Source organism: Geotrypetes seraphini, chromosome 5 (genome assembly GCF_902459505.1).
Source record: "Geotrypetes seraphini chromosome 5, aGeoSer1.1, whole genome shotgun sequence".
Taxonomy (NCBI): domain Eukaryota; kingdom Metazoa; phylum Chordata; class Amphibia; order Gymnophiona; family Dermophiidae; genus Geotrypetes; species Geotrypetes seraphini.
Window position 1 is genome coordinate 267,566,374 of NC_047088.1, and position 21,219 is coordinate 267,587,592.

At 44.8% G+C, this 21,219-nt stretch overlaps 1 protein-coding gene across 4 annotated transcripts in view; it reads right to left on the reverse strand.

Moving 5' to 3' along the window:
* The window catches only part of SPEG (striated muscle enriched protein kinase), a 543,710-nt gene that overhangs the window by 470,828 nt on the left and 51,663 nt on the right, over window positions 1-21,219 (reverse strand). Inside the window, exon 1 of one of the 4 annotated variants that reach the window (XM_033947132.1) lies at window positions 20,514-20,674. The exons of the other annotated variants lie outside the window; for them this stretch is intronic. Within the exon in view, the coding sequence (XP_033803023.1) occupies window positions 20,514-20,546 (33 nt within the window). The 5' untranslated portion in view covers window positions 20,547-20,674. Of the gene's footprint in view, window positions 1-20,513; window positions 20,675-21,219 lie in introns of those variants that run through there. 4 annotated transcript variants of the gene reach the window in all.

Below are 21,219 nucleotides of genomic sequence, written 5' to 3' on the forward strand. Positions count from 1 at the left end.
CTCAGAATGGTTTATATGAATTTATTTGGGTACTCAAGCATTTTTCCCTGTCTGTCCTGGTGGGCTCACAATCTATCTAATGTCCCTGGGGCAATGGGGGATTAGGTGAATTTCCCAGGGTCACAAGGAGCAGTATGGGCTTGGAACCCACAACCTCAGGGTATGGAGGCTGTAGCTTTAACCACTCATCTACCCATCATTACATATCATCCATGAAGTCATTTAAGTTTTGTTTTTCTTTCATGCTCCTCCCATGCTTTTTAAAATAACGTCACTGTCATATCCTCTAAACAGTGTTTTTCAACCTTTTTACACCCGTGGACCGGCAGAAATAAAATAATTCTTTTGTGGACCGGCAAACTTCTAGGACTAAAATTTAAAAACACTGTTTCCACCCCATCTCCGTGAACTCAGTCCCCACAAATCATCTGATCCCATCCGCAGAAGCCTCAGTTATGATTTTATATTGAATATATTTTATTAAAGTTTAAAAAGAAACAATATTCTGTACAATTGTCATTTTATAAATACAAATAATTCAGAGCAAGGATCAACAAAACCCCTGTCTCCCATCCCCTTCACATATCTACTACAAACTGAATAAGCCATGCTACACAGAAATATCATGCTAACAGAATACTGCAGTCACACATGACAGGAATAGTGTTAGGGGAGTGCAACTAGGGCAACTGCCCCCTGGTCAGAGAGCACCCTAAGCCAGCTGGAAGCTAAAGAATCACTGCCTGGGCTTTGCAGTCCCCAGTTATGTCTAACACCAGCTTTAGCAGGATATATATTTCAAATCTGATATATTCTAATCACAAAATAGAAATAAAATTATTTTTTTCTATCTTTTGTCGTCTCTGGTTTCTGCTTTCATCTTCTTTTCACTCTCTTCCTTCCAGCGTCTGCCCTGTCTACTCAATCCAGAATATGCACCTTCCATCCACTGTCTGCCCTCTCCCCCTTCCATATGGTATCTGTCTTCTTTCTATGCCCCTCTCCCCTTTCCATCCAGCCTGTGCCCCCTCTCTCTTTTTTACATGATTCATTCCAGCTTCATTGCTCTCTTCATTTTTATCTCTCTTACACCAGATCTAGCATCGTTGTCCCTCTCTGCTTATTTCTCTGCTGACCCCTTCCCATCATCAATCTCTACTTTCTCATGCCTGTCTCTCCCCTTCCCCTCCTCTAATCTCCCTGCCAGCTGTTTCCTTCCTTTTTTTCCTTCTCCCTTCCCTCTTCCTCCTGTCCAGCAGTAACTCTCTTCCCAGGGCCGCAATCAGGGCAGTACTACCAGTCCTGCATTCAGGGGCCCGGAGCTGACAGGGGGCCCGGGCTCCCCCAGGGTCCTAGGCCACAGTTCTTCAACCGCCGGTCCGCGGACCGGTGTCGGTCTGCAGGAAATTTCTAACGGTCCGCGCAGGGCTGGCAAGATTGACTCCCTTCAATTTCCTGCCAGTCCGCGCAGGGCCAGAAAGATCAACAGCTGAAGTCTGCGCTGGGCCGGAGAGATCTTGGGGAGCCTCCGACAGTGGCTTTCTCCCCTCTCTGCAGCTCTCCTTTACTTCCCAGCGCAGCGATTCACGAAGGCAGCCTCGGGGCTTTTGCTGAGTCATGGCTGCCTCTGATGATGCAACTTCCTCTTTCCTCAGAGGAGGCGCGACCCAACAAAGGACCCGAGACTGCCTTCCTGAATCGCTGCGCTGGGAAGTAAGGAGAGCTGCTGGGAGGGGAGAAAGCCCCTACTGGAGTCTGGGAAGCTGCTGGGCAAGGGGAAACAGGGACAGCTGCTACTGGAGAGGGAGAAGGAAAGATGCTGCTGGGAGGGGAGGAGGGAAAGGAATCTGGGAAGCTGCTAGGCAAGGAAAAAAAAGGGACAGCTGCTACTGGACCTGGAGGGAAGCTTGTGGGCAAGGGAAAAAAAAGGGACAGCTGCTACTGGAGAGGGAGAAGGAGAGATGCTGCTGGGAGGGGAGGAAGGGAAGAGAGTTACTGCTGGACAGGAGGAGGAGGGAAGGGAGAATGAAAAAAAGGAAGGAAACAGCTGGCAGAGAGATTAGAGGAGGGGAAGGGGAGACCCAGGCATGAGAAAGTAGAGAGATTGATGTTAGGAAGGGATCAGCAGAAAAATAAGCAGAGAGGGACAATGATGATAGATCTGGTGTAGAAGAGATAAAAATGAAGAGAGCAGTGAAGCTGGAATGAATCATGTAAAAAGGAGAGAGGGAGCACAAGCTGGATGGAAAGGGGAGAGGGGCATAGAAAGAAGACAGATACCATATGGAAGGGGGAGAGGACAGACAGTGGATGGAAGGGGCAGATGCTGGACTGAAGAGACAGAGAGGGCAGGCGCTGGAAGGAAGAGAGTGAAAAGAAGATTGACAGCAGAAACCAGAGACGACAAAAGCTAGAAAAAAATAATTTTATTTCTATTTTGTGATTAGAATATATCAGATTTGAAATATATATCCTGCTAGAGCTGGTGTTAGGCATAACTGGGGACTGCAAAACCCAGGCAGTGCTTCTTTAGCTTCCAGCTGGCTTAGGGCGCTCTCTGACCAGGGGGCAGGTGCCCTAGTTGCACTCCCCTAAAACTATTCCTGTCATGTGTGACTGCAGTATTCTGTTAGCATGATATTTCTGTGTAGCATTCTGTAATAATTTGGCTTGTTCAGTTTTCTTGATAGTAGAGGGGATATATGTGAAGGGGAGGCGAGATAGGGGTTTTGTTGATCCTTGCTCTGAATTATTTGTATTTATAAAATGACAATTGTACAGAATATTGTTTCTTTGTATACTTTAATAAAATACATTCAATATAAAATCATAACTGAGGCTTGTGTGGATGGGATCAGATGATTTGTGGGGACCGAGCTCGCAGAGATGGGGCGGAAACGGGGTTTTTAAATTTTAGTCCTAGTAATTTGCCGGTCCACAAAATAATTCTTTTTTTTCTGCCAGTCCACGGGTGTAAAAAGGTGGAAGAACAGTGTGCATAGCACAAATTCCTGTATTATGCTTCTGCTGTGCACAACAATAAACAATAAACACTGCTATTATACTTTTTTTGTCCCCTGCCGATTTCCTGATAGCCCCCCCCCCCCCCCCCCGGACAAAAGTGGATCCGTCTACCTGGCCCATGGCCCATGGCCGGTGCGTGCCTCTCGTCTCCTGACTCCTTCACCAAGGCTTGCCCTGTCTCCACTCCGATTGGCTTGGGCTTAGGGTGCCTAGCCAATCAGGAGACACATCACTTGCCTGCCACTGAATCTGCGAGAGCGGGTCGGCCGGATGACGTCACCACGTCTCTAGGAGGACAGGACGAGAGGAGCAGCACGAGGAGCTGCAGAACTAGTAAGGCAGTGATCAATTTAAACATGCACCTTTCTTCCTCCATCCCATGCACCTTTCTTCCTCCATCCCATAACACACACAGCCTTGTGGTGATGATTATCAGATTGATTCATGAATATATAATGATGTTATGAGTCTGTGTAATGTAACATGCTGTATGTGACATGCTGAGGAGGATGGGAAGGAAGAGGTGCACACTCATAACATCATTATATATTCATCTATAGCTGCATGTTAATGATGTGCTCATATGCACTTATTTATCATCATAACATATACATCATCATTAACATGCAGCTGTGGATGTGTAAGGACAGGCTGAGGAGGATGGATGGGAAGGAAGGAAGGTGCACATATCAACATATCGTACATTTTTAACATGCATGATGCAGCTATAGGCAAGCTGAGGAGGATGGGATCATACAGATGTGCATGTTCAGATATGCGCTCAGATATGTAGTTTTTTTCTGATATATTTATTAAGCTTACAGTATTTATAAAAACACATTTAATACTTGTTACAAAAAATATTGTGCTATTGTGATCTACTTCTGGCCTACAAAGGTCAAAAGAAATCCTTAACTCAGATTTTACATTCAAAAGTGAATTATAGCTACTAGCACTATTATTTATTAGTTATTTATTATGCAGATGTTTGTTAGTTTGTTATTAGTTCAGTATTAGACATATGTTAGTTTAGAATAGATTGATATAGATTAGTTTAGTTTAGGTTAGGTTAGGGCCCTGCTGAAAGAGTCTACCTTGACGTGGTTGCAGGCTTACAAATCTTTTGGTCAAAGAGTGCGGCGACAGAGAAAAGTATGTGTGTATTCGACCCATGGAAGAAGGGGGAGTCGGGGGGGAAGGGGTGCGTGGGGGGGCCCAATAGGATTGCTCAGTAAGGGGCCCAGAAATTTCTGATGGCAGCCCTCCCAGCAGCATCTCTCCTTATCCTTCCCTCCAGGTCCAGTAGCAGCTGTCCCTTTTTTTCCTTGTCCAGAAGTTTCCCAGACTCCTTTCCCTCCTCCCCTCCCAGCAGCATCTCTCCTTCTCCCTCTCCAGGTCCAGTAGCAGCTGTCCCTTTATTTTCCCTTGCCCAGCAGCTTCCCAGCCTCCAACAGTGGCTTTTTCCCCTCCCAGCAGCTCTCCTTACTTACCAGCACAGCGATTCAGGAAGGCAGCCTTGGGTCTTTTGTTGGGTCGTGCCACCTCTGAGGAAAGAGGAAGTTGCATCATCAGAGATGGCCGCAACTCAGCAAAAGCCCCAAGGCTGCCTTCGTGAATCGCTGCACTGGTAAGTAAGGAGAGCTGTAGAGAGGGGAGAAAGCCACTGTCGGAGGCTCCCCATGATCTTTCCGGCCCAGCGCGGACCAGCTGAAAATATCTCGTTGATTTTGCCGGCCCTGCGCGGACCGGCAGAAATTTCCTGCGGACCGGCGGTTTAAGAACAGTGCTCTAGAACAGTGTTTTTCAACCTTTTTACACCTATGGACCGGCAGAAATAAAAAAATTATTCTGTGGACCGGCATTGGTTCATGGACCAGCAGTTGAAGAACACTGTGCTAAGTCGTGGGCCAGACCCTGCCCATCTCTACCCAATGTCCACCCCAGCCCCTGCCCCCATAATAGTACTAATTGCACCTTGCACATCCCTTGCCTCATCTGGAAGCCTTCCCTCTGATGTTGCAACATCAGAGAGAAGGCTTCCGGTTCAGGGGCAGGATGCCCGTAGGAGCCACTGCCTGTGGCTTTGTGCACTGAATCAGTTAGGAAGAGAGAGCTGGCTCAAAGATAATGCCGCATCGATCGCACCGTGGACCGGCAGTTGAAGAACGCTGTTTTGGGCCTGATGCACATGTTAGCCCTGTGGACCGGTAGGAAATTTCTGTTGACCAGCACTGGTCCATGGACCAGTGGTTGAAGAACACTGCTCTAGAAGGCTATTCCAGGAATCCACCACCTTCTCCGTTAAAATATTTCCTAGTATTACTCCTAAGTCTACACTCTGCAACCTCAACTGATGTTCTCTAGTTCTACCATTTTCCCATCTCTGGAAAATACTTGTTTATATATTGATACCTTTCTAAAGCAGGGATAGGCAACTCCAGTCCTCAGCTGCCGCGAGAGGTCAGGATTTCAGTATATCTACAAGGAATATGCATGTGATAAGTTTGCATGCAGTATCTTCATTGTATGCAGATCTGTGGTATGCATATTCCTTGTAGATATCCCCAAAACCTAACCTGGACTATCTATGGTGGTCGAAGACTGGAGTTGCCCATTCCTGCTCTAGGGTATACATATTCAGGTCCTCAAATTCATCTCATACATCTTTTGGCAGAAAGCCTATATTATTTTTGTTGCCTTTCTGTAAACCACTTAAATTCTTTTTATGTCTTGAGCAAAATATGGCCTCCAAAATTGAACAAGGGGTACCCAACAAACCAAGGAGAGCACCCAATGTGAAAAAATTGTTACTTTAGTCCACAGAAAAAAGCAGAAGACCTAACAGAGCACCGTGTTTCGATGCCGATAAGCCTGCCTCAGGGCTCAAAACACTCTACAAAAAGATAGTGAACATTAAAATTAACAGTATATACTCACTAAAATTACTGAATAAAATGAGTGCAAAAATATCAAATAAAACCATGTATAAGCAGGAAATAAAGAACAAATCTAAAATATCTTAAGGCAATAGTTTTTTTGTAAAAGATATCATCATATCAGCGTGAGCACTCGCTGCTACCAGTACAGTTATAATAAAGTGTGCTTCCTCCCGAAAACTGCAACATATTAAGGAATGAGAGGGGCTTAACAAAATAATTCTGTGCAAATAATATAACTAAGTAGTATTGCAGGACTACTGGATACAACATGGAATTTTAGAGATGTGTAATCTACAAACTCAATCCAGCTGAAAACCACGTGGAAGGGCAGAATCAAAAACAACATCTAAGTCCCCTTTTAGCCTAAGTCCCTAGGTGCACAAAGGAGGCAGCAGGGAAATGTCATCTCTCCTGCTGCGGTGGGGGGGGGGGGGGGGGGGCGGTAGGGTCAGGTCGTGGCTTTGAGTTTAGTGCAGCAGGAGAGAGTGGGCATCTCTGCTGCTGGGGGAGGGAGCGGTCAGGTCAGTGGCCATCTCTCCTGCCGCGGGGGGAGGGGGCAGTCAGGTCAATGGGCATCTCTCCTGCTGCGGGGGGGCGGTCAGGTCAGTGGGCATCTGCCGCGGGGGGGCAGTCAGGCCAGTGGGCATCTCTCCTGCTGCGGAGAGTTTCGTGCAGTAGGAGAGAGAGTGGGTATCCCTCCTGCTGCAAGGGGGTATCACCATCATTCTGGGGAGGGGGGGTTGTGTTCGCCACCGCTGCAGGGAAGGGGTGTTGTGATGCAGTAGAAAGAATGGCCATCTCTCCCTCTGCATCCCAACACAGGGCTTTCTAGCAGTCTCTGACACTGTCCGACACCCCTGGACCAGTTGCCAGTTTTTTTGTTGCCAAAAGCCAATGCCGCTTTTTGAAAATGGCTCGGCATTTTTTAAGAATCCACCACAGAGCTCATTTCAATGTTGAAGAGCCCATTTGCATGTCGGTGTCTGAGACTGCTAGAAACCTCGTTAAAGACAGAGATAATCCCTTTTGATAATCCACCGCTAAACTGCGTACAGGCTAAACCACCGGAAAACAGTTTAGTGACGGGGTTAAAGTTTTGAGAATCTGGGCCTTAGTTCTCTATAACCTCTCTCATTCCTCTCCCTCCCCAAAACCTTGTTCCTAGTGGAGTTCAGCTTACTAGCAGACTTCCTAGGCCAAGGAATATAGGCTACTTTGTTTTCTAGTTTAGAAGCTGGTCTGAACACTGGGAATGTTTTATCATTGTATGTCAGTGTCTGCATGACGGAAGAGCGGGACTTGGGTGTGATTGTATGTGATGATCTTAAGGTGGCCAAACAGGTTGAAAAGGTGACGGCGGAAGCGAGAAGGATGTTAGGTTGTATAGGAAGAGGTATAGCCAGTAGAAAAAGGAGGTATTGATGCCCCTGTATTAGACTCTGGTGAGACTTCATTTAGAATATTGTATACAATTCTGGAGGCCGCACCTTCAAAAAGATTTTAAAAGGTTGGAGTCGGTCCAGAGGAAGGCTACTAAAATGGTATGTAGTCTTCATCATATGGCGTATGGGGACAGACTTTAAGATCTCAATCTGTATACTTTGGAGGAAAGGCGGGAGAGGGGAGATATGATAGAGACGTTTAAATACCTACGTAATGTAAATGCCCATGAGTTGAGTCTCTTTCATTTGAAAGGAAACTCTGCAATGCGAGGGCGATGAAGTTAAGAGGTGATAGGCTCCAGAGTAATCTGTCGCTGCTGGATCAGACCAGTGGTCCATCTTACCCAGCAGTCCGCTCACGTGGCAGCCCACAGATCAAAGACCAGTGCTCTAAATGAGTCCAGCCTCACCTACGTTCCAGTTTAGCAGAAACTTGTCCAACTTTGTCTTGAATCCCTGGAGGTTGTTTTCCCCTATAACAGAGTCCGGAAGAGCGTTCCAGTTTTCTACCACTCTCTGGGTGAAGAAGAACTTCCTTACGTTTGTACGGAATTTATCCCCTTTTAACTTTAGAGTGTGTTCTCTCGTTCTCTCTACCTTGGAGAGGGTGAACAATCTGTCTTTATCTGCTAAGTCTATTCCCTTCAGTATTTTGAATGTTTCGATCATGTCCCCTCTCATTCTCCTCTTTTCAAGGGAGAAGAGGCTCCTTGTGTCTTCACTACTCTGAATAACTTTGTATCATCCGCAAATTTAATCACCTCACTCGTCGTACCTATGTCCAGATTGTTTATAAAGATGTTGAAGAGCACGGGTCCAAGCACCAAGCCCTGTGGCACCCCACTAGTGATGTTCTTCCAGTCCGAGTATTGTCCATTTACCCCCACTCTCTGTTTCCTATGCTCCAGCTAGTTTTTACTCCACGTGAGTATTTCACCCTCGATTCCATGGCTCGCTGTTTTCCGAAGTAGTCGTTCATGCGGAACCTTGTCAAACGCCTTTTGAAAATCCAGATATACAATGTCGACCGGGTCACCCTTGTCTATCTGCCTATTTACTCCCTCGAAGAAGTGCAGCAAGTTTGTCAAACAAGATCTGCCTTTGCTGAAACCGTGCTGGCTGGTCCTCATCAGCCTGTGTCCATCAAGGTGATCAATGATGCGGTCCTTTATCAGCGCGCCTCTACCGTCTTTCCCGGTACCGAGGTCAGACTCAGCGGTCTGTAGTTTTCTGGATCTTCCCTCGAACCTTTTTTGAAGATCGGTTATGCCTCTCTCCATGCAGCCTCCTGGGTTTAGCCACTGCCTTGTCACATTATTTTGTCACCTTAAGATCATCAAACACTATTTATTTGTTTCGATTTCTATCCTGTCCTCCCAGTAGCTCAGAACGGGTTACAAGTCAACATTCACAATGGAAAACATTTTGGACAGTAGAAGACTATAGAGCAACTTAAGTCAATTAAGTCCTATACCCTAAGGTCCCTCTCTGGGTCTGTGCATATAAGCCTCTCAGCTCCTTTGAGTTTCTACTCTTTGCATTCAATTTTAAGTGCCAAACATTAGACCATTCTGCTCATTTTTATAGATCGCTTTAGAGGCTGAAACTTATCACTTGTGTGAATTGAATCGATGGGGCCTACTGGAGATTTTCAGAGCTTGCAGTCAGCAGCTGTCTAGTAAACCCACAGGAGGTTATTACCCTCCAATCCCAGGAATTGGAAGCACAGGTTGACAACTGGGAAAGCCATTTTAATAAGGACTTCTCAACATCTGGTATGTTTTAGTTAAATAAATTCTGCGACAGGAACTTTGTGAGAACATGTAAAAAAACAACCAAAACTCATGATTACCAGCTTTTTATGCAGAAATATCAAGAGAAACAAGCTTTGAGATATTTTCCATTTTGTATCTAGTTATAAAACTAATTAAGGACAAGCGGGAGAGAGAGGCTCATTTTCAGAGCACCTAGACTTACAACCCTCCCCTCCCCCCCCAACATATACACCTTTTACAAAACCACGGTAGTGGTTTCTAGCAAAGGCCGGATCACTGAATGCTCTATGCTGCTCCCAACACTCAGAGTTTTATGAGCAGCCCAGAGAGTTTGCGGTTTTGTAAAAGGGGGGAAAGTTAAGATACGTTACTATGGAACTGTGTAAGTCTAGTTGCTTTGAAAATGAGCCCTACAGGTTCTTACTAAAATGGGGTAAAAGAGTCCAGACATTCCTCTACCTCAGTGGTCTGAAACTCGCGGCCCGCCAGGTACTATTTTGAAATCCTCGGTATGTTTATCATAATCAGAAAAGTAAAATAAAACAGTTTCTTGATCATGTCTCTTTAGCTATAAATGACAATATCATGATTAAGACTTAGCCAAAAGGAAAGATTTATAAACTATGCAAAATTGTATTTTCTTTAATAAGACATTAACTCTTTTTTCTGAGACCCTCCAAGTACCTACAAATCCAAAATCTGGCCCTGCAAAGGTTTGAGTTGGAGACCACTGCAGTACCCTGTGGACATAATACCAGCCTGATGCACAATCCAGAATATTAAAAAAACAAAAATGTCAATTGAAGTTACTGAATGCGAGGACTACATCCTCTGAAAAATTAAAATCAAAACAACATATTCTAAAATTATTTTCTAATCTGTGAACTTCATTTCATTGTAATATCATTTCCCGTAAAGTTACCATATGGCTCCAGAGAAAGGAGGCTGGAGTTCTTCTTCACCCAGAGGGTGGTGGACGCCTGGAAGGGTGTGATAGGACAGAGTACGGTATTGGGGTTCAAGAAGGGGTTGGATGATTTCCTGAAGGAAAAGGGAATGGAAGGGTATAGATAGCCTCGACCTAATGGGCCACCGCGTGAGCGGACTGTTGGGCACAATGGACCTCTGGTCTGACCTAGCAGAGTAAAACCCGGATGCCTCAATCCATTCTCCTTTTTCTGGAGCCATCTGGTAACCCTTATTTCCCTACTAACAGGCTCCTTTCTCAGAGAATCTAGATTCTGCACATCTTCATCATGCCTAACAGAGCCTGGAAATTCTTTAAGAACATAAGAGTTGTCGCTGCCGGGTCAGACCAGTGGTTCATCCTGCCCAGCAGTCTGCTCAAGCGGGGGCCCTCAGGTCAAAGACCAGTGCTCTAAATGAGTCCAGCTTACGTCCCAGCTTAGTCTTGAAACCCTGGAGGGTGTTTTCCCCTACAACAGACTCCGGAAGAGACAGAAATAATCTCTAAGAATACCTAAAACAGCCAAAGAAAACTTATTACACTGCAAGGACAAGAAAGCCACAGTCAGGACCCCCTTGGAAGTTTCAAGTTTCTTTACTTTTGATATAAAAAGATTGTAGAAAACTGTTAAAATGGGTAAATAAAAACAATAGTTGCATAGAATCCAGAGCTGGAAAAACTACCACCTACTCAAGAGGAGGCAGTAGCGGCTAGTGCGCGTGGCATTTTAGCGTGTGCTATTCTGCGCGTTAAGGCCCTAACACGCCTTTGTAAAAGGAGCCCTAGGAACATAAGAATAGCCTTAATCACATTAAGGGGCTGAAATCCAAAACACAGGCTAAGTCGCGGGCCAGACCCCCACCCCCAAAATAATACTAATTATAACACCATTTCTCCATTCATTTTTCATATACACACACACAATATAATGGTAATGGTTAACCACAAAACACACCAGAACATAGATAACCCCTATGCAAATACGGGACCAAAAACTAAAAGTACTAATATATTTAAAAAAAAACATTGTCCTACGATGTGGTCATATGTGGAATATTGTTGAAGGTGAAAAATCCATTAGATAGGTATAAAAGCAGACTTCTTATAATTATGACAGGGGTTGCCATACAAGTGATCACCAGGAATTGGAAGAACTTTTTCCTTATGGTGGAGATCTTTGTGTCAATGTTATAAATATAAAGAAAAGGAATTCGGAAATATTGGGACGCATGGGGTCCATTAACAGAGTTCGTTAAATCAGATTAATTGTCTAAGTTTTTAATTCCTATGTGTTTTTTGCACACATCCGGGGAGGGAGGGGGGGAGAATATGTTTTGTATTGTATTATTTGATTGGAAGTAAGTGCTATTCATTATATTACTTGTTTGTAAACTTTTGCACTTTATATGCAAATTGAAAACCAATAAAGAATTGCAAAAAATAAAAAATAAAAAATCCCACCCTAAGATTTAAGATTCTGCATGCAGTACAACTCCCAGAGAAAAAGAAACAAATGTATTTCTTCCTGAGCAGTGCAAAAGATAGACAGCAGATTAAAATGCTCACAATTGACACAATTCAAACAGTAACTTGAAAATAAAATCATTCCCCCTATCTTTGTTGTCTCCCTCCCTCCATGTTGTGCCTCCCTCCGGTGGGTGTCTAACCTTCTGGCCGACTCCAACCTGATCATTTTATGTGGCTCGCGGTCCGATGCCACCACCTTGTGGCTGGCTCCCTCCTCCTCACAGCCGAAGTGTGCACGGAGCCGCGTGCAGTGGCTCCTCATGCATCCTAAACTGGAAGCCTTCTCTCTGATGTCGCAACGTGTGGGACGTGCGAGGAGCCACTGCATGCGGCTCCATGAACACTACGGCTGTGAGGAGGAGGGAGCCGGCCACAAGGTAACACTAGGGGCATCAGACCGCAGGCCGCATAAAATGACCAGGAGGGCCGGATTTGCCCCGCGGGCCTTGAGTTTGACACCTGTGCTTACTGGGTCAGACCAATGGTCCAAGAAACCCAGTAGCCCGTTCTCACGGTGGCCAATCCAGGTCACTAGTACCTGACCAAAATCCACAGAGTAGCAATATTCCATGCTACTGATAATGGGCAAGAAATCTACAACCACTACTCCAGGAAGATGAATTACTAAAAGAAATATTCCCAGCTCCCACTGTGCTGGCTTCCAACAACCACCTAATTTGAAACAAAAATTGGTGAAAAGCAAGCTCCCCACATAAACCCATGAAGAAGAGAATGGCACACATCCTCGTGGTGTGACGAACTGCAAACTATGCAAGCACATCTCGAAGGACCCAACAGTCACTCATATGGGAAAAACATTCAGCATAAAGGGATCCTTCACATGTTCATCGTCTAATGACGAGAAAGCTGGATGTTGGGGAGTCCCTGGACATCGTATACCTGGACTTCAGCAAAGCATTCGATAGCGTACCACACCGCAGGTTGCTGAGCAAGATGAGTTCTATAGGATTGGGCGACACGTTGACGAAATGGATTGGGAACTGGCTTGAGGGTAGGCTTCAGAGGGTAGTGGTGAATGGCACCCCCTCCGAAACGACGGAGGTGATCATTGGAATGCCACAGGGCTCCGTCCTGGGCCCGATCCTGTTCAACATCTACATATGAGACTTGGCAGAAGGGCTCCGAGGTAAAATAACATTATTCGCTGATGACGCCAACCTAAGCAATGTAGTGGCCAAGAGTACAACAGACAAAAATTCAATGCCCGACAACATGATGCATGACCTACTACTACTGGAGCGCTGGTCTAGGTCCTGGCAACTCAGCTTCAATGCCAAAAAATGCAAAGTCATGCACCTGGGCAGCCAAAATCCTTGCAAGACTTACACCCTAAATGGCGAGATCCTAACAAGAAATGAAGCAGAGCGTGACCTAGGGGTGATCGTCAGTGAGGACATGAAGGCTGCCAATCAAGTGGAGCAAGCTTCCTCCAAAGCAAGGCAAATCATAGGTTGCATACGCAGGAGTTTCGTCAGCCGTAAGCCTGAAGTCATTATGCCATTGTATAGATCCATGGTGAGACCACACCATGTACTGTGTGCAATTTTGGAGGCCGCATTACCGAAAAGATGTGCTGAGACTAGAGTCGGTCCAGAGAATGGCCACCCAGATGATCGCGGGTCTCAAGGATCTCCCGTACGAGGAAAGGCTGGATAAGTTACAGCTCTACTCACTCGAGGAACGCAGAGAGAGGGGAGACATGATCGAGACGTTCAAGTATCTCACGGGTCGCATCGAAGTGGAAGAAGATATCTTCCTTCTAAAGGGTCCCACGGCAACCAGGGGGCACCCGTGGAAAATCAGGGGAGGGAAACTGCACAGTGACACCAGGAAATTCTTTTTCACTGAAAGAGTGGTTGACCGCTGGAATAATCTTCCACTTCAGGTCACCGAGGCCAGCAGCGTGCCTGATTTTAAGGCCAAATGGGATAGACACGTGGGATCTATTCACTGAGTTAGGTGGGGAAGGGTCATTGCGGTTGGCAGACTAGATGGGCCGTGGCCCTTATCTGCCGTCTATTTCTATGTTTCTATGTTTCTAATGTGGTAGACATCGTAAAGTGCAAAGAGGCAAGCTACATTGGTGAAAGAAGCCAAATGCTATAGACCAGAATCAATCTACATAGATCTCATATTAAGAATTGCAATACCAGCCAGGATGTCACCTCTGTCGGACAACACTGACCACTGTACCAATGATTTTATGGTGAGAATACTAAAAAGGAACTTTAAGACAATCCAAGAACCTAAAACCTTTGAAATCAAAATGTTAAGGTATTTTGACACCTACCAGACAGGACTTAACCAAGATCTGGGCTTTGTTTCCCAATATAAAGCTATTTAAAACTGCTCTGCCAGCTTTCTGTCTCCTGCCCACCCAATCACCCCTCCCTCTTTCTATCCTTAAAATACTTTCATGTTTTTCTGATATTTGTCCACATTTGCTTTTCCTGATCTGAAGAAGAAGAGTTACCTTCAAAAGCTCATCATAAAAGGCATTGAGTTAAAACAATAAAAAAGGTTTCACAGTATGTTTTATTTCTTTATATTACTTTAGAATCACCAAAATAGTATCCTCAGAACTTTTAAGATAGTTGTGGAATGTCAGCCCAGTGTAACATAACATGACATAGTATCCAAGTCAGAATATATATCATTTAAGTAATGAAAGACCATATTTTCTTCCAAACAAAATAGCATCTGCACACACAGACCTCAGCTAATGAAAATAAGTTAAAAGCCCCTGTGCTTTTACGAGTACAATAATAACTTTATTCTTATATACCGCCAACAATCTTGCGACTTCTAGGCGGTTTACAGTAAAGAGAAATTGTACAGACGGCGACTTAACAGAATATTGCAGTGTACATCTGATAGTAACAGCATTAATGATAATAACAACAGTTTATGTACTGTAGGGTCGTGAAGTACCTTGCGGTTTGCACAGGGTTGGAAGTTAGTGATTGGGGTTAACAGTTTACAAGAACAGATTTGGGGAGTGATTACGAAGGGGGTTATTGTCCTTGTTCGTTGCCTAGGTATTTTGTGAACAGGTATGTTTTCAGGTGTTTCCTGAATTCTCCATAGTTGTTTGTGTGTGTAATTAGTTTATCTAAGTCTTTGCCCCATAAGGCTGCTTGATAGGATAGAAGTTGTTGATGGTATCTCTTATATTTGCATCCTCTGGCTGGTGGGGAGACGAATTTCAGGTGTATTCTTCTCTCATGTCTGTTGGTTGGGTATGAGAAGATGTCTGTTATGTATTTAGGGGCTAGACCTGATAGTACTTTGAAGCATAGACATCCCAGCTTGAACTTCGTACGTGCCTCCATTGGTAGCCAGTGCAGGAGTCGGTAGGAAGGGGTTATATGATCGGACTTCTTCAGCCCGAAAATCAGCCTGACTGCTGCATTTTGTATCAGTTGTAGTCTCTGCATTTGCTTCTGGGAAATTGCCAGGTGGGTGATGTTACAATAATCAAGGTGGCTTAATATTAGGGATTGTACCAGTATTCTGAATGCTGAAGCGTCGAAGTATGCTCTTATGGACCTAAGTTTCCAGAGAGTGAAGAACCCTTTTTTGACTAGGGAGTCCACATGGTCTTTCATAGTTAGACCTTGGTCTAGTATTACCCCCAGAACCTTCATTGTTGGTTGAATGGGGTAGTTAAGATTGTTTATGCGTAGTGATTTTGTCGTGATATTTGAGAGTGGCGAGGCTATGAAGAATTTAGTTTTATCTGAATTGAGTTTCAGTTTAAATTCTGAGGTCCATTGTTCCATCAGGTTTAGTGCTTGTGTTGCTGTGGGGGTGATTTCGGAGGGAGACGTATTGAATGGGATAATGATTGTGAAGTCATCCGCGTAGCTGAATACTTTTATACCCTGTTGGGCCAGCTGCATGCCTAGTGAAGATATATAGACGTTGAAGAGTAGTGGGGATAGAGAGGACCCCTGTGGAACGCCTGATGGGTTTCTCCATTTTTTAGAGACATAACATGACATAGTATCCAAGTCAGAATATATATCATTTAAGTAATGAAAGACCATATTTTCTTCCAAACAAAATAGCATCTGCACACACAGACCTCAGCTAATGAAAATAAGTTAAAAGCCACTGTGCTTTTACGAGTACAATGGCTGACTTTACTCCACATTTGGAGTGACAGTTGAAGTCATATCCTATGGAGTTTATCATCCCAAATTTACAGACAAATTCCTACTAAACTTTTGCATGTATTTGAAGCTCTGTATTTATCCTATAAACTATCAAGAAAGTAATGCAGTTATGATCTTCCAACCACATTACATGCAAAAAAGAAAATGCCTCCCCCACATTATCTTACAATGCCTGGTAGTCTAGTGGTGTAGTTGGGGCAAACATTTTGAAAGCAGAACCAGCATGGACAGGAGCAACTGGGGATCACTCCAGGGATCCATTGCCGGGTAGATTACGACGATGTAAAAACATTGAGCAATTCAGAGCTCATTTGTTTGTCAGTGAGTTTTGCTGCTGAGTTTTTCACAATAGAAGGGGGGGTGTGATACTGGTTTTCTCTTTCTTTCTTTTTTTTTTTCTGTTTGTTGATGGATTATGTTTGGTTGGTTGTAACCTGCCTAGGTGTTAAGCGGGAAACAATTTTCGAAAATAAACAAACAAAACACAAATTTTTAGTTTGGCTGAAATTGAAACCAAAACTGAAACCAGGCAGGAAAAGGATTTGAGGCCAGTTCCATCTGTGTAATTGAAACCGAAATTTGGTTGGCCTCTGGATCACTTCTCATATTATTCATTTTTTCTTTTAACCATTTCGCAATGCTGCTTACAAATCAGCCCCCACCACTCGCCTTCCTGGACCCTCAGCCACAAGAGAGCATCTGCTCAAACTCAGGGGCGGAAAATTTCATGGCGACACCAGGAAGTATTTCTTCACTGAAAGAGTGGTTGATCATTGGAACGAGCTTCCGGTACAGGTAATCGAGGCCAACAGCGTGCAAGATTTTAAGAGTAAATGGGATGCCCATGTGGGATCCCTAAGAGGGTAGAGTTAAGGAGATGGGTCATTAGGAGTGGGATCTCTAGGAAAGTAGACTAAGGAGGAGGGTCAACAGAGTGGGCAGACTTGATGGGCTATGGCCCTTATCTGCCATCATTTTTCTATGTTTCTATGTTTCTAACCACTCTGGCTCCTAACTTCAGCCACTCCGTTTATTCATGAACCTTCTCTGAAACCTTCATCTCTTGGATCCAGTTCTCGGTTCATCCAGTTAAAGAAATCAATCAGATTTGTCTGGCATGATTTTCCACCATTGGATTCCTTCAAGAGTCCTGTAGTTTCCCATTTTTTCTCTGTTACCACGTCTGCTCATCTCCAATCCTGTAAAGTCTCACACACATGACTTATAGAATGCTACAAGTTATATAAGTATCTCTGGCATTTAGGCGCAAACACACCAGCTCTACAGCTGGCGTAAATGTTCGTGCCTGAAAGCATATATATATATATATATATATATATGTCTATCGCCTATAAAGGAAAGTAGGGGCCTATGAGTAACAGATGCCACAGTTATAGAATTAGCCCCTCTGGTGCTGTTTGGATATGGGCAGATTTGCTAAGTAGGTTTGGACTGTCTTTTTATAGGGTTTTGTATTTCTCCACAGTGTGCTGGTAATGGAGATTTTGTGATGAGGTTACTAAGGATGGCATCAGAATATTTTTGCACGATGATTAATTTGTATTCCGCTTTGGAATAGAAACATAGAAACATAGAAAATGACGGCAGAAAAGGGCTATAGCCCACCAAGTCTGCCCATTCCAAGTATCCACCCCCCCCCAGAGTTCACTCCCTTAGAGATCCCACGTGAGTATCCCATGTCCTCTTAAAATCCGTCACGCTGCTGTCCTCAGTCACCTGTAGTGGGAGTCTATTCCAATGATCCACCACTCTCTCGGCAGATCACACTAAATAGACTGGTCAATATTAAGCCCATGGTGGTCAGAATTAGCCCTAGATATTCAAATACCAGGCCATGTCTGTGTAGCAGCACTGAATATCCAGGAGGAATTCGTTATGTGCTAGCCCAGGGGTGGACAACTTCGGTCCTTGAGGGCGGCAATCCAGTTGGGTTTTCAGGATTTCCTCAATGAATATGCATGAGATCTATTTGCATGCACTGTCTCTATTGTATACAAATAAATCCCATGCATATATTCATTGGGGAAAACCTGACTGGATTGGGGCCCTCGTTGCCCACCCCTGTGCTAGCCTCTGGGTCTTATATGAGTTCCAGCCAATCTTCAGTGGGGACTCACATAACACACTTATGAGAATCCCAGGTGAATATCAGCTGGGACCTGCATAAGGATATCTGGCCTGGTACTGAATTCTTCCCCCTCCCACCCCCTAAAAGAACTTGAAGCCTTCCTTCCAATCCTCCCCCCCCCCCCCCCCCCCCACACACACACCTTACATTACATTAGTGACTTTTATTCCGCCTTAACCTCACAGTTCTAGGCAGATTACTAAAAGAGGTGAGCTGGACATTTCCAGGTTCAGGTATTTACTTCCAACCCCAATATCACCATAGGCCTACCTGCCTGATTCCTGGCATTCTAGTGGGAAATGGGTAAGAGTGATGGCCACTTTCTCTTGCCTGTTGTGGCTACCTCTTCATAATGGGTTCTTCCAAGGGGTGGGAGGGAGAAGGGATCCTGGGGGGTGGGATTTCTGGATTTGTGGGGTGGAAAGGAGGAGAGAACCCAATGCACATTCCAGTTTACATCCATTGCTAAATGACCATAGTTAGGACTGCTGTTTATGTGTTCCTATTTGGTGACTTAGCTAAGCAGCCATTGGTTCTGAATAGCTGTCAGCTCCTCCCTGACTCTACCCTCAGAACCCAACTCTCCAGCCCACTTCAAGAATGGCCAGTCAGAGCCAATATCCAGCAGTTCTGCTTAGTTAAGCGTCGGGAATGCAATTTAAGCAGCAGGAGCCTCTCCCTGTAACTCAACTCATTTTGAATATCAACTGGATATATAATAACAATCTGCTAGCTAAAGAAATTATATACAGCAGGTCAGTTTGAGGCTTTTTCCTTCTCTCCCTTTCATTATTTTTGGAAAGTTTTCCTCAGAATTAATCAGTTCTTTGGCCACAGACATCATTGATATCTTAGTTTAGATCTCACAAGGATCTGGTGTTTTTGCAATTTAATTTTTACCCTTGGCTTGTTGGTTTCTCTGCCAGTTGCAGGGTTTGATTGGTGGGGGAGCAGCCTGGAGACAAGGGCCCCTCCCTTCCTGGAGAGTCACTGTAATCCCTCTTGCTCCTGGCCCACCCAAGCCATTCTTGGCTCCACAGTTCCACTTCCTTGTTATCTGCAAATTAAGCCCATGGCTCTTCTAGAGAGCACTTAGCATCTCTGTGCTAAAGATAATACTGTACAACCAGTGCAATTGGCTTATAAGAATGGGGTAATAATTTGGCCTACTGGAATACATGTAGCGTCGTGAGGGTCCCAGCTACATACAGACTGAAACACTTGCATCTCTACACAGGAGCTTGGAAGGGAAAGGCAGCACAAGAACATAAAAGTAGCCATACTGGGCCACTCTCCTGTTTCCAAAGTGGCCAATCCAGGTCACAAGTTTTTGTACTTTTTGAAAGGGTCAAAAATTGATTCTTACCCATTCGACACATTTGTAGACCTTAATCATATCCTCCTCAACCTTCTCTTTTCCAAGCTGAAGAGTCCTAACCTCATGCGAGAGGAGTTCCAGCCCCTTTATCATCTTTAAACCTTTTCTATTTCCACTATATCTTTTTGGAGATACTGTGCACAACGCTTTAGGGTTGCCATATGGCTCCAGAAAAAGGAGGACAGATTGAGACATCTGGGTTTTTACTTCCATGTCTGAATCCGTCCTCCTTTTTCTAGACCCTACAATACTTAATAGTTTGATTTGGTTTATTTTCTGCAGATCCTGAAATGAACATGAAATGAAACCAAAAAGCCCCATAGAACAGACCACCAGATTCAGGGTAAGGAAGCTGTAGTTTGCCACATTTGCAAAACTGCCTACAGGTGCTGAGTAGTTCATTCTCTGCTCCTGGTTTATTCCATGGAAAACTGTTAGGAAATTACAAGAAAGTGGCACAAGCCAGTATTCTCCATTGCCATTAGGAAAATCAACCAGGCCTCTGGGGGAGGAGATCAGGCTCGTTGCACAATTAGGACCCCTAGTGGTTGAATAGAGGATGCAAGATTGAGCAGTTCTGGAAGAAGCCCTGGGGCATGTCACTGAGTTAAGATAGAAGAAAATTAAATCATTTTTCTAAGCACAAGGTTTCATTAGAGAGTTATGTGGCTGGCTCAAGTGGGGCAAAACTTCCCCTACAAAACCACAAATAATGTCAGGGAATGCAATAGCAGTCCAAGAGCTAGGTAGTTCTACAACACTGAATATAGATCCAGCCATTCTTACATTCCTTATAAAAGACCAGCATGCACACACACACCAGTGTAACACAGCCCTGCTCACAAAGACACATGTCAACAGAAATACCAGCATTCATAAATACACACAACCCTCAACCTATCAGCACATATATCCCTAGCCTTAGCAGTGTATTCATCCCTGCATACATATACACACCCGCCAGCACAAGTGAATGCAATGCATGCACACATAAAAGACATCACTGGCTTTCGTCCTCCAGTTAAGGATGGCACAGAGATGGTGGGAGCTGCATTTCTGTATTTGGATTCTGCCCCAGCAAAGCTAAATGTGAGCTCGGTGGGGGCCTCTTACCTGGAAGTGTTTCCTGACCCAGATCTTCTTCATATCTGTCTCCAGGCTCTTCAACTCCAGAGAGAAAACAAGGCAGGAAACATCCAGGAATGCCTTCCCAGTGGAAGAAATCGGCTGAGACCTTCTGCAACTTGAACAGGCAGGCTTCTCCCAGAGAGCGGAGGAGAGAGAACAATGGGAGGGGAGAGAGTGATGGAGATGCTGTGTGCCCAGCTGACGAAACTCTCCTCACCCCTCCCTCCTAGAAGCACAATGACAGGGCACCAACTGGCAGCCCACAGCATGGCCTGGATGCGCAAGGAGGGAGCCAGCACGCAGGAAAAACTGGGACCAGACCTGAGATGCTGGGGATTAGCCAGTGCTTTCGGCCATGTGATTTGGTTTCTGTTACTGTGTTGTGTGAGTTAAAGAGAGACAGCCTGTGCTTTTTCTGCCCTATGGTGTGTTATTGTTTCAGCCTTTCTTTACTAGCTGTTTGCTTTTCTATGTGCTGAGGGACATGATGAGAGAGCCGATGCCCTTTGGGCTCTGGATGGGAAACATCACCCCTCTTCCGTAGTTCAGGCTTTCATAGGGGGGGGATGTTTGTGCCTCTTCCTGAGAATCTCTAGGTTTGGTAAAGGGCAGGGAAAGAAGTGCCCTCTCCTGGACCCTTAAGGGAGTGGGAAAGATTTGATTGCTACATCCATTTCACAAACCCTCTTTG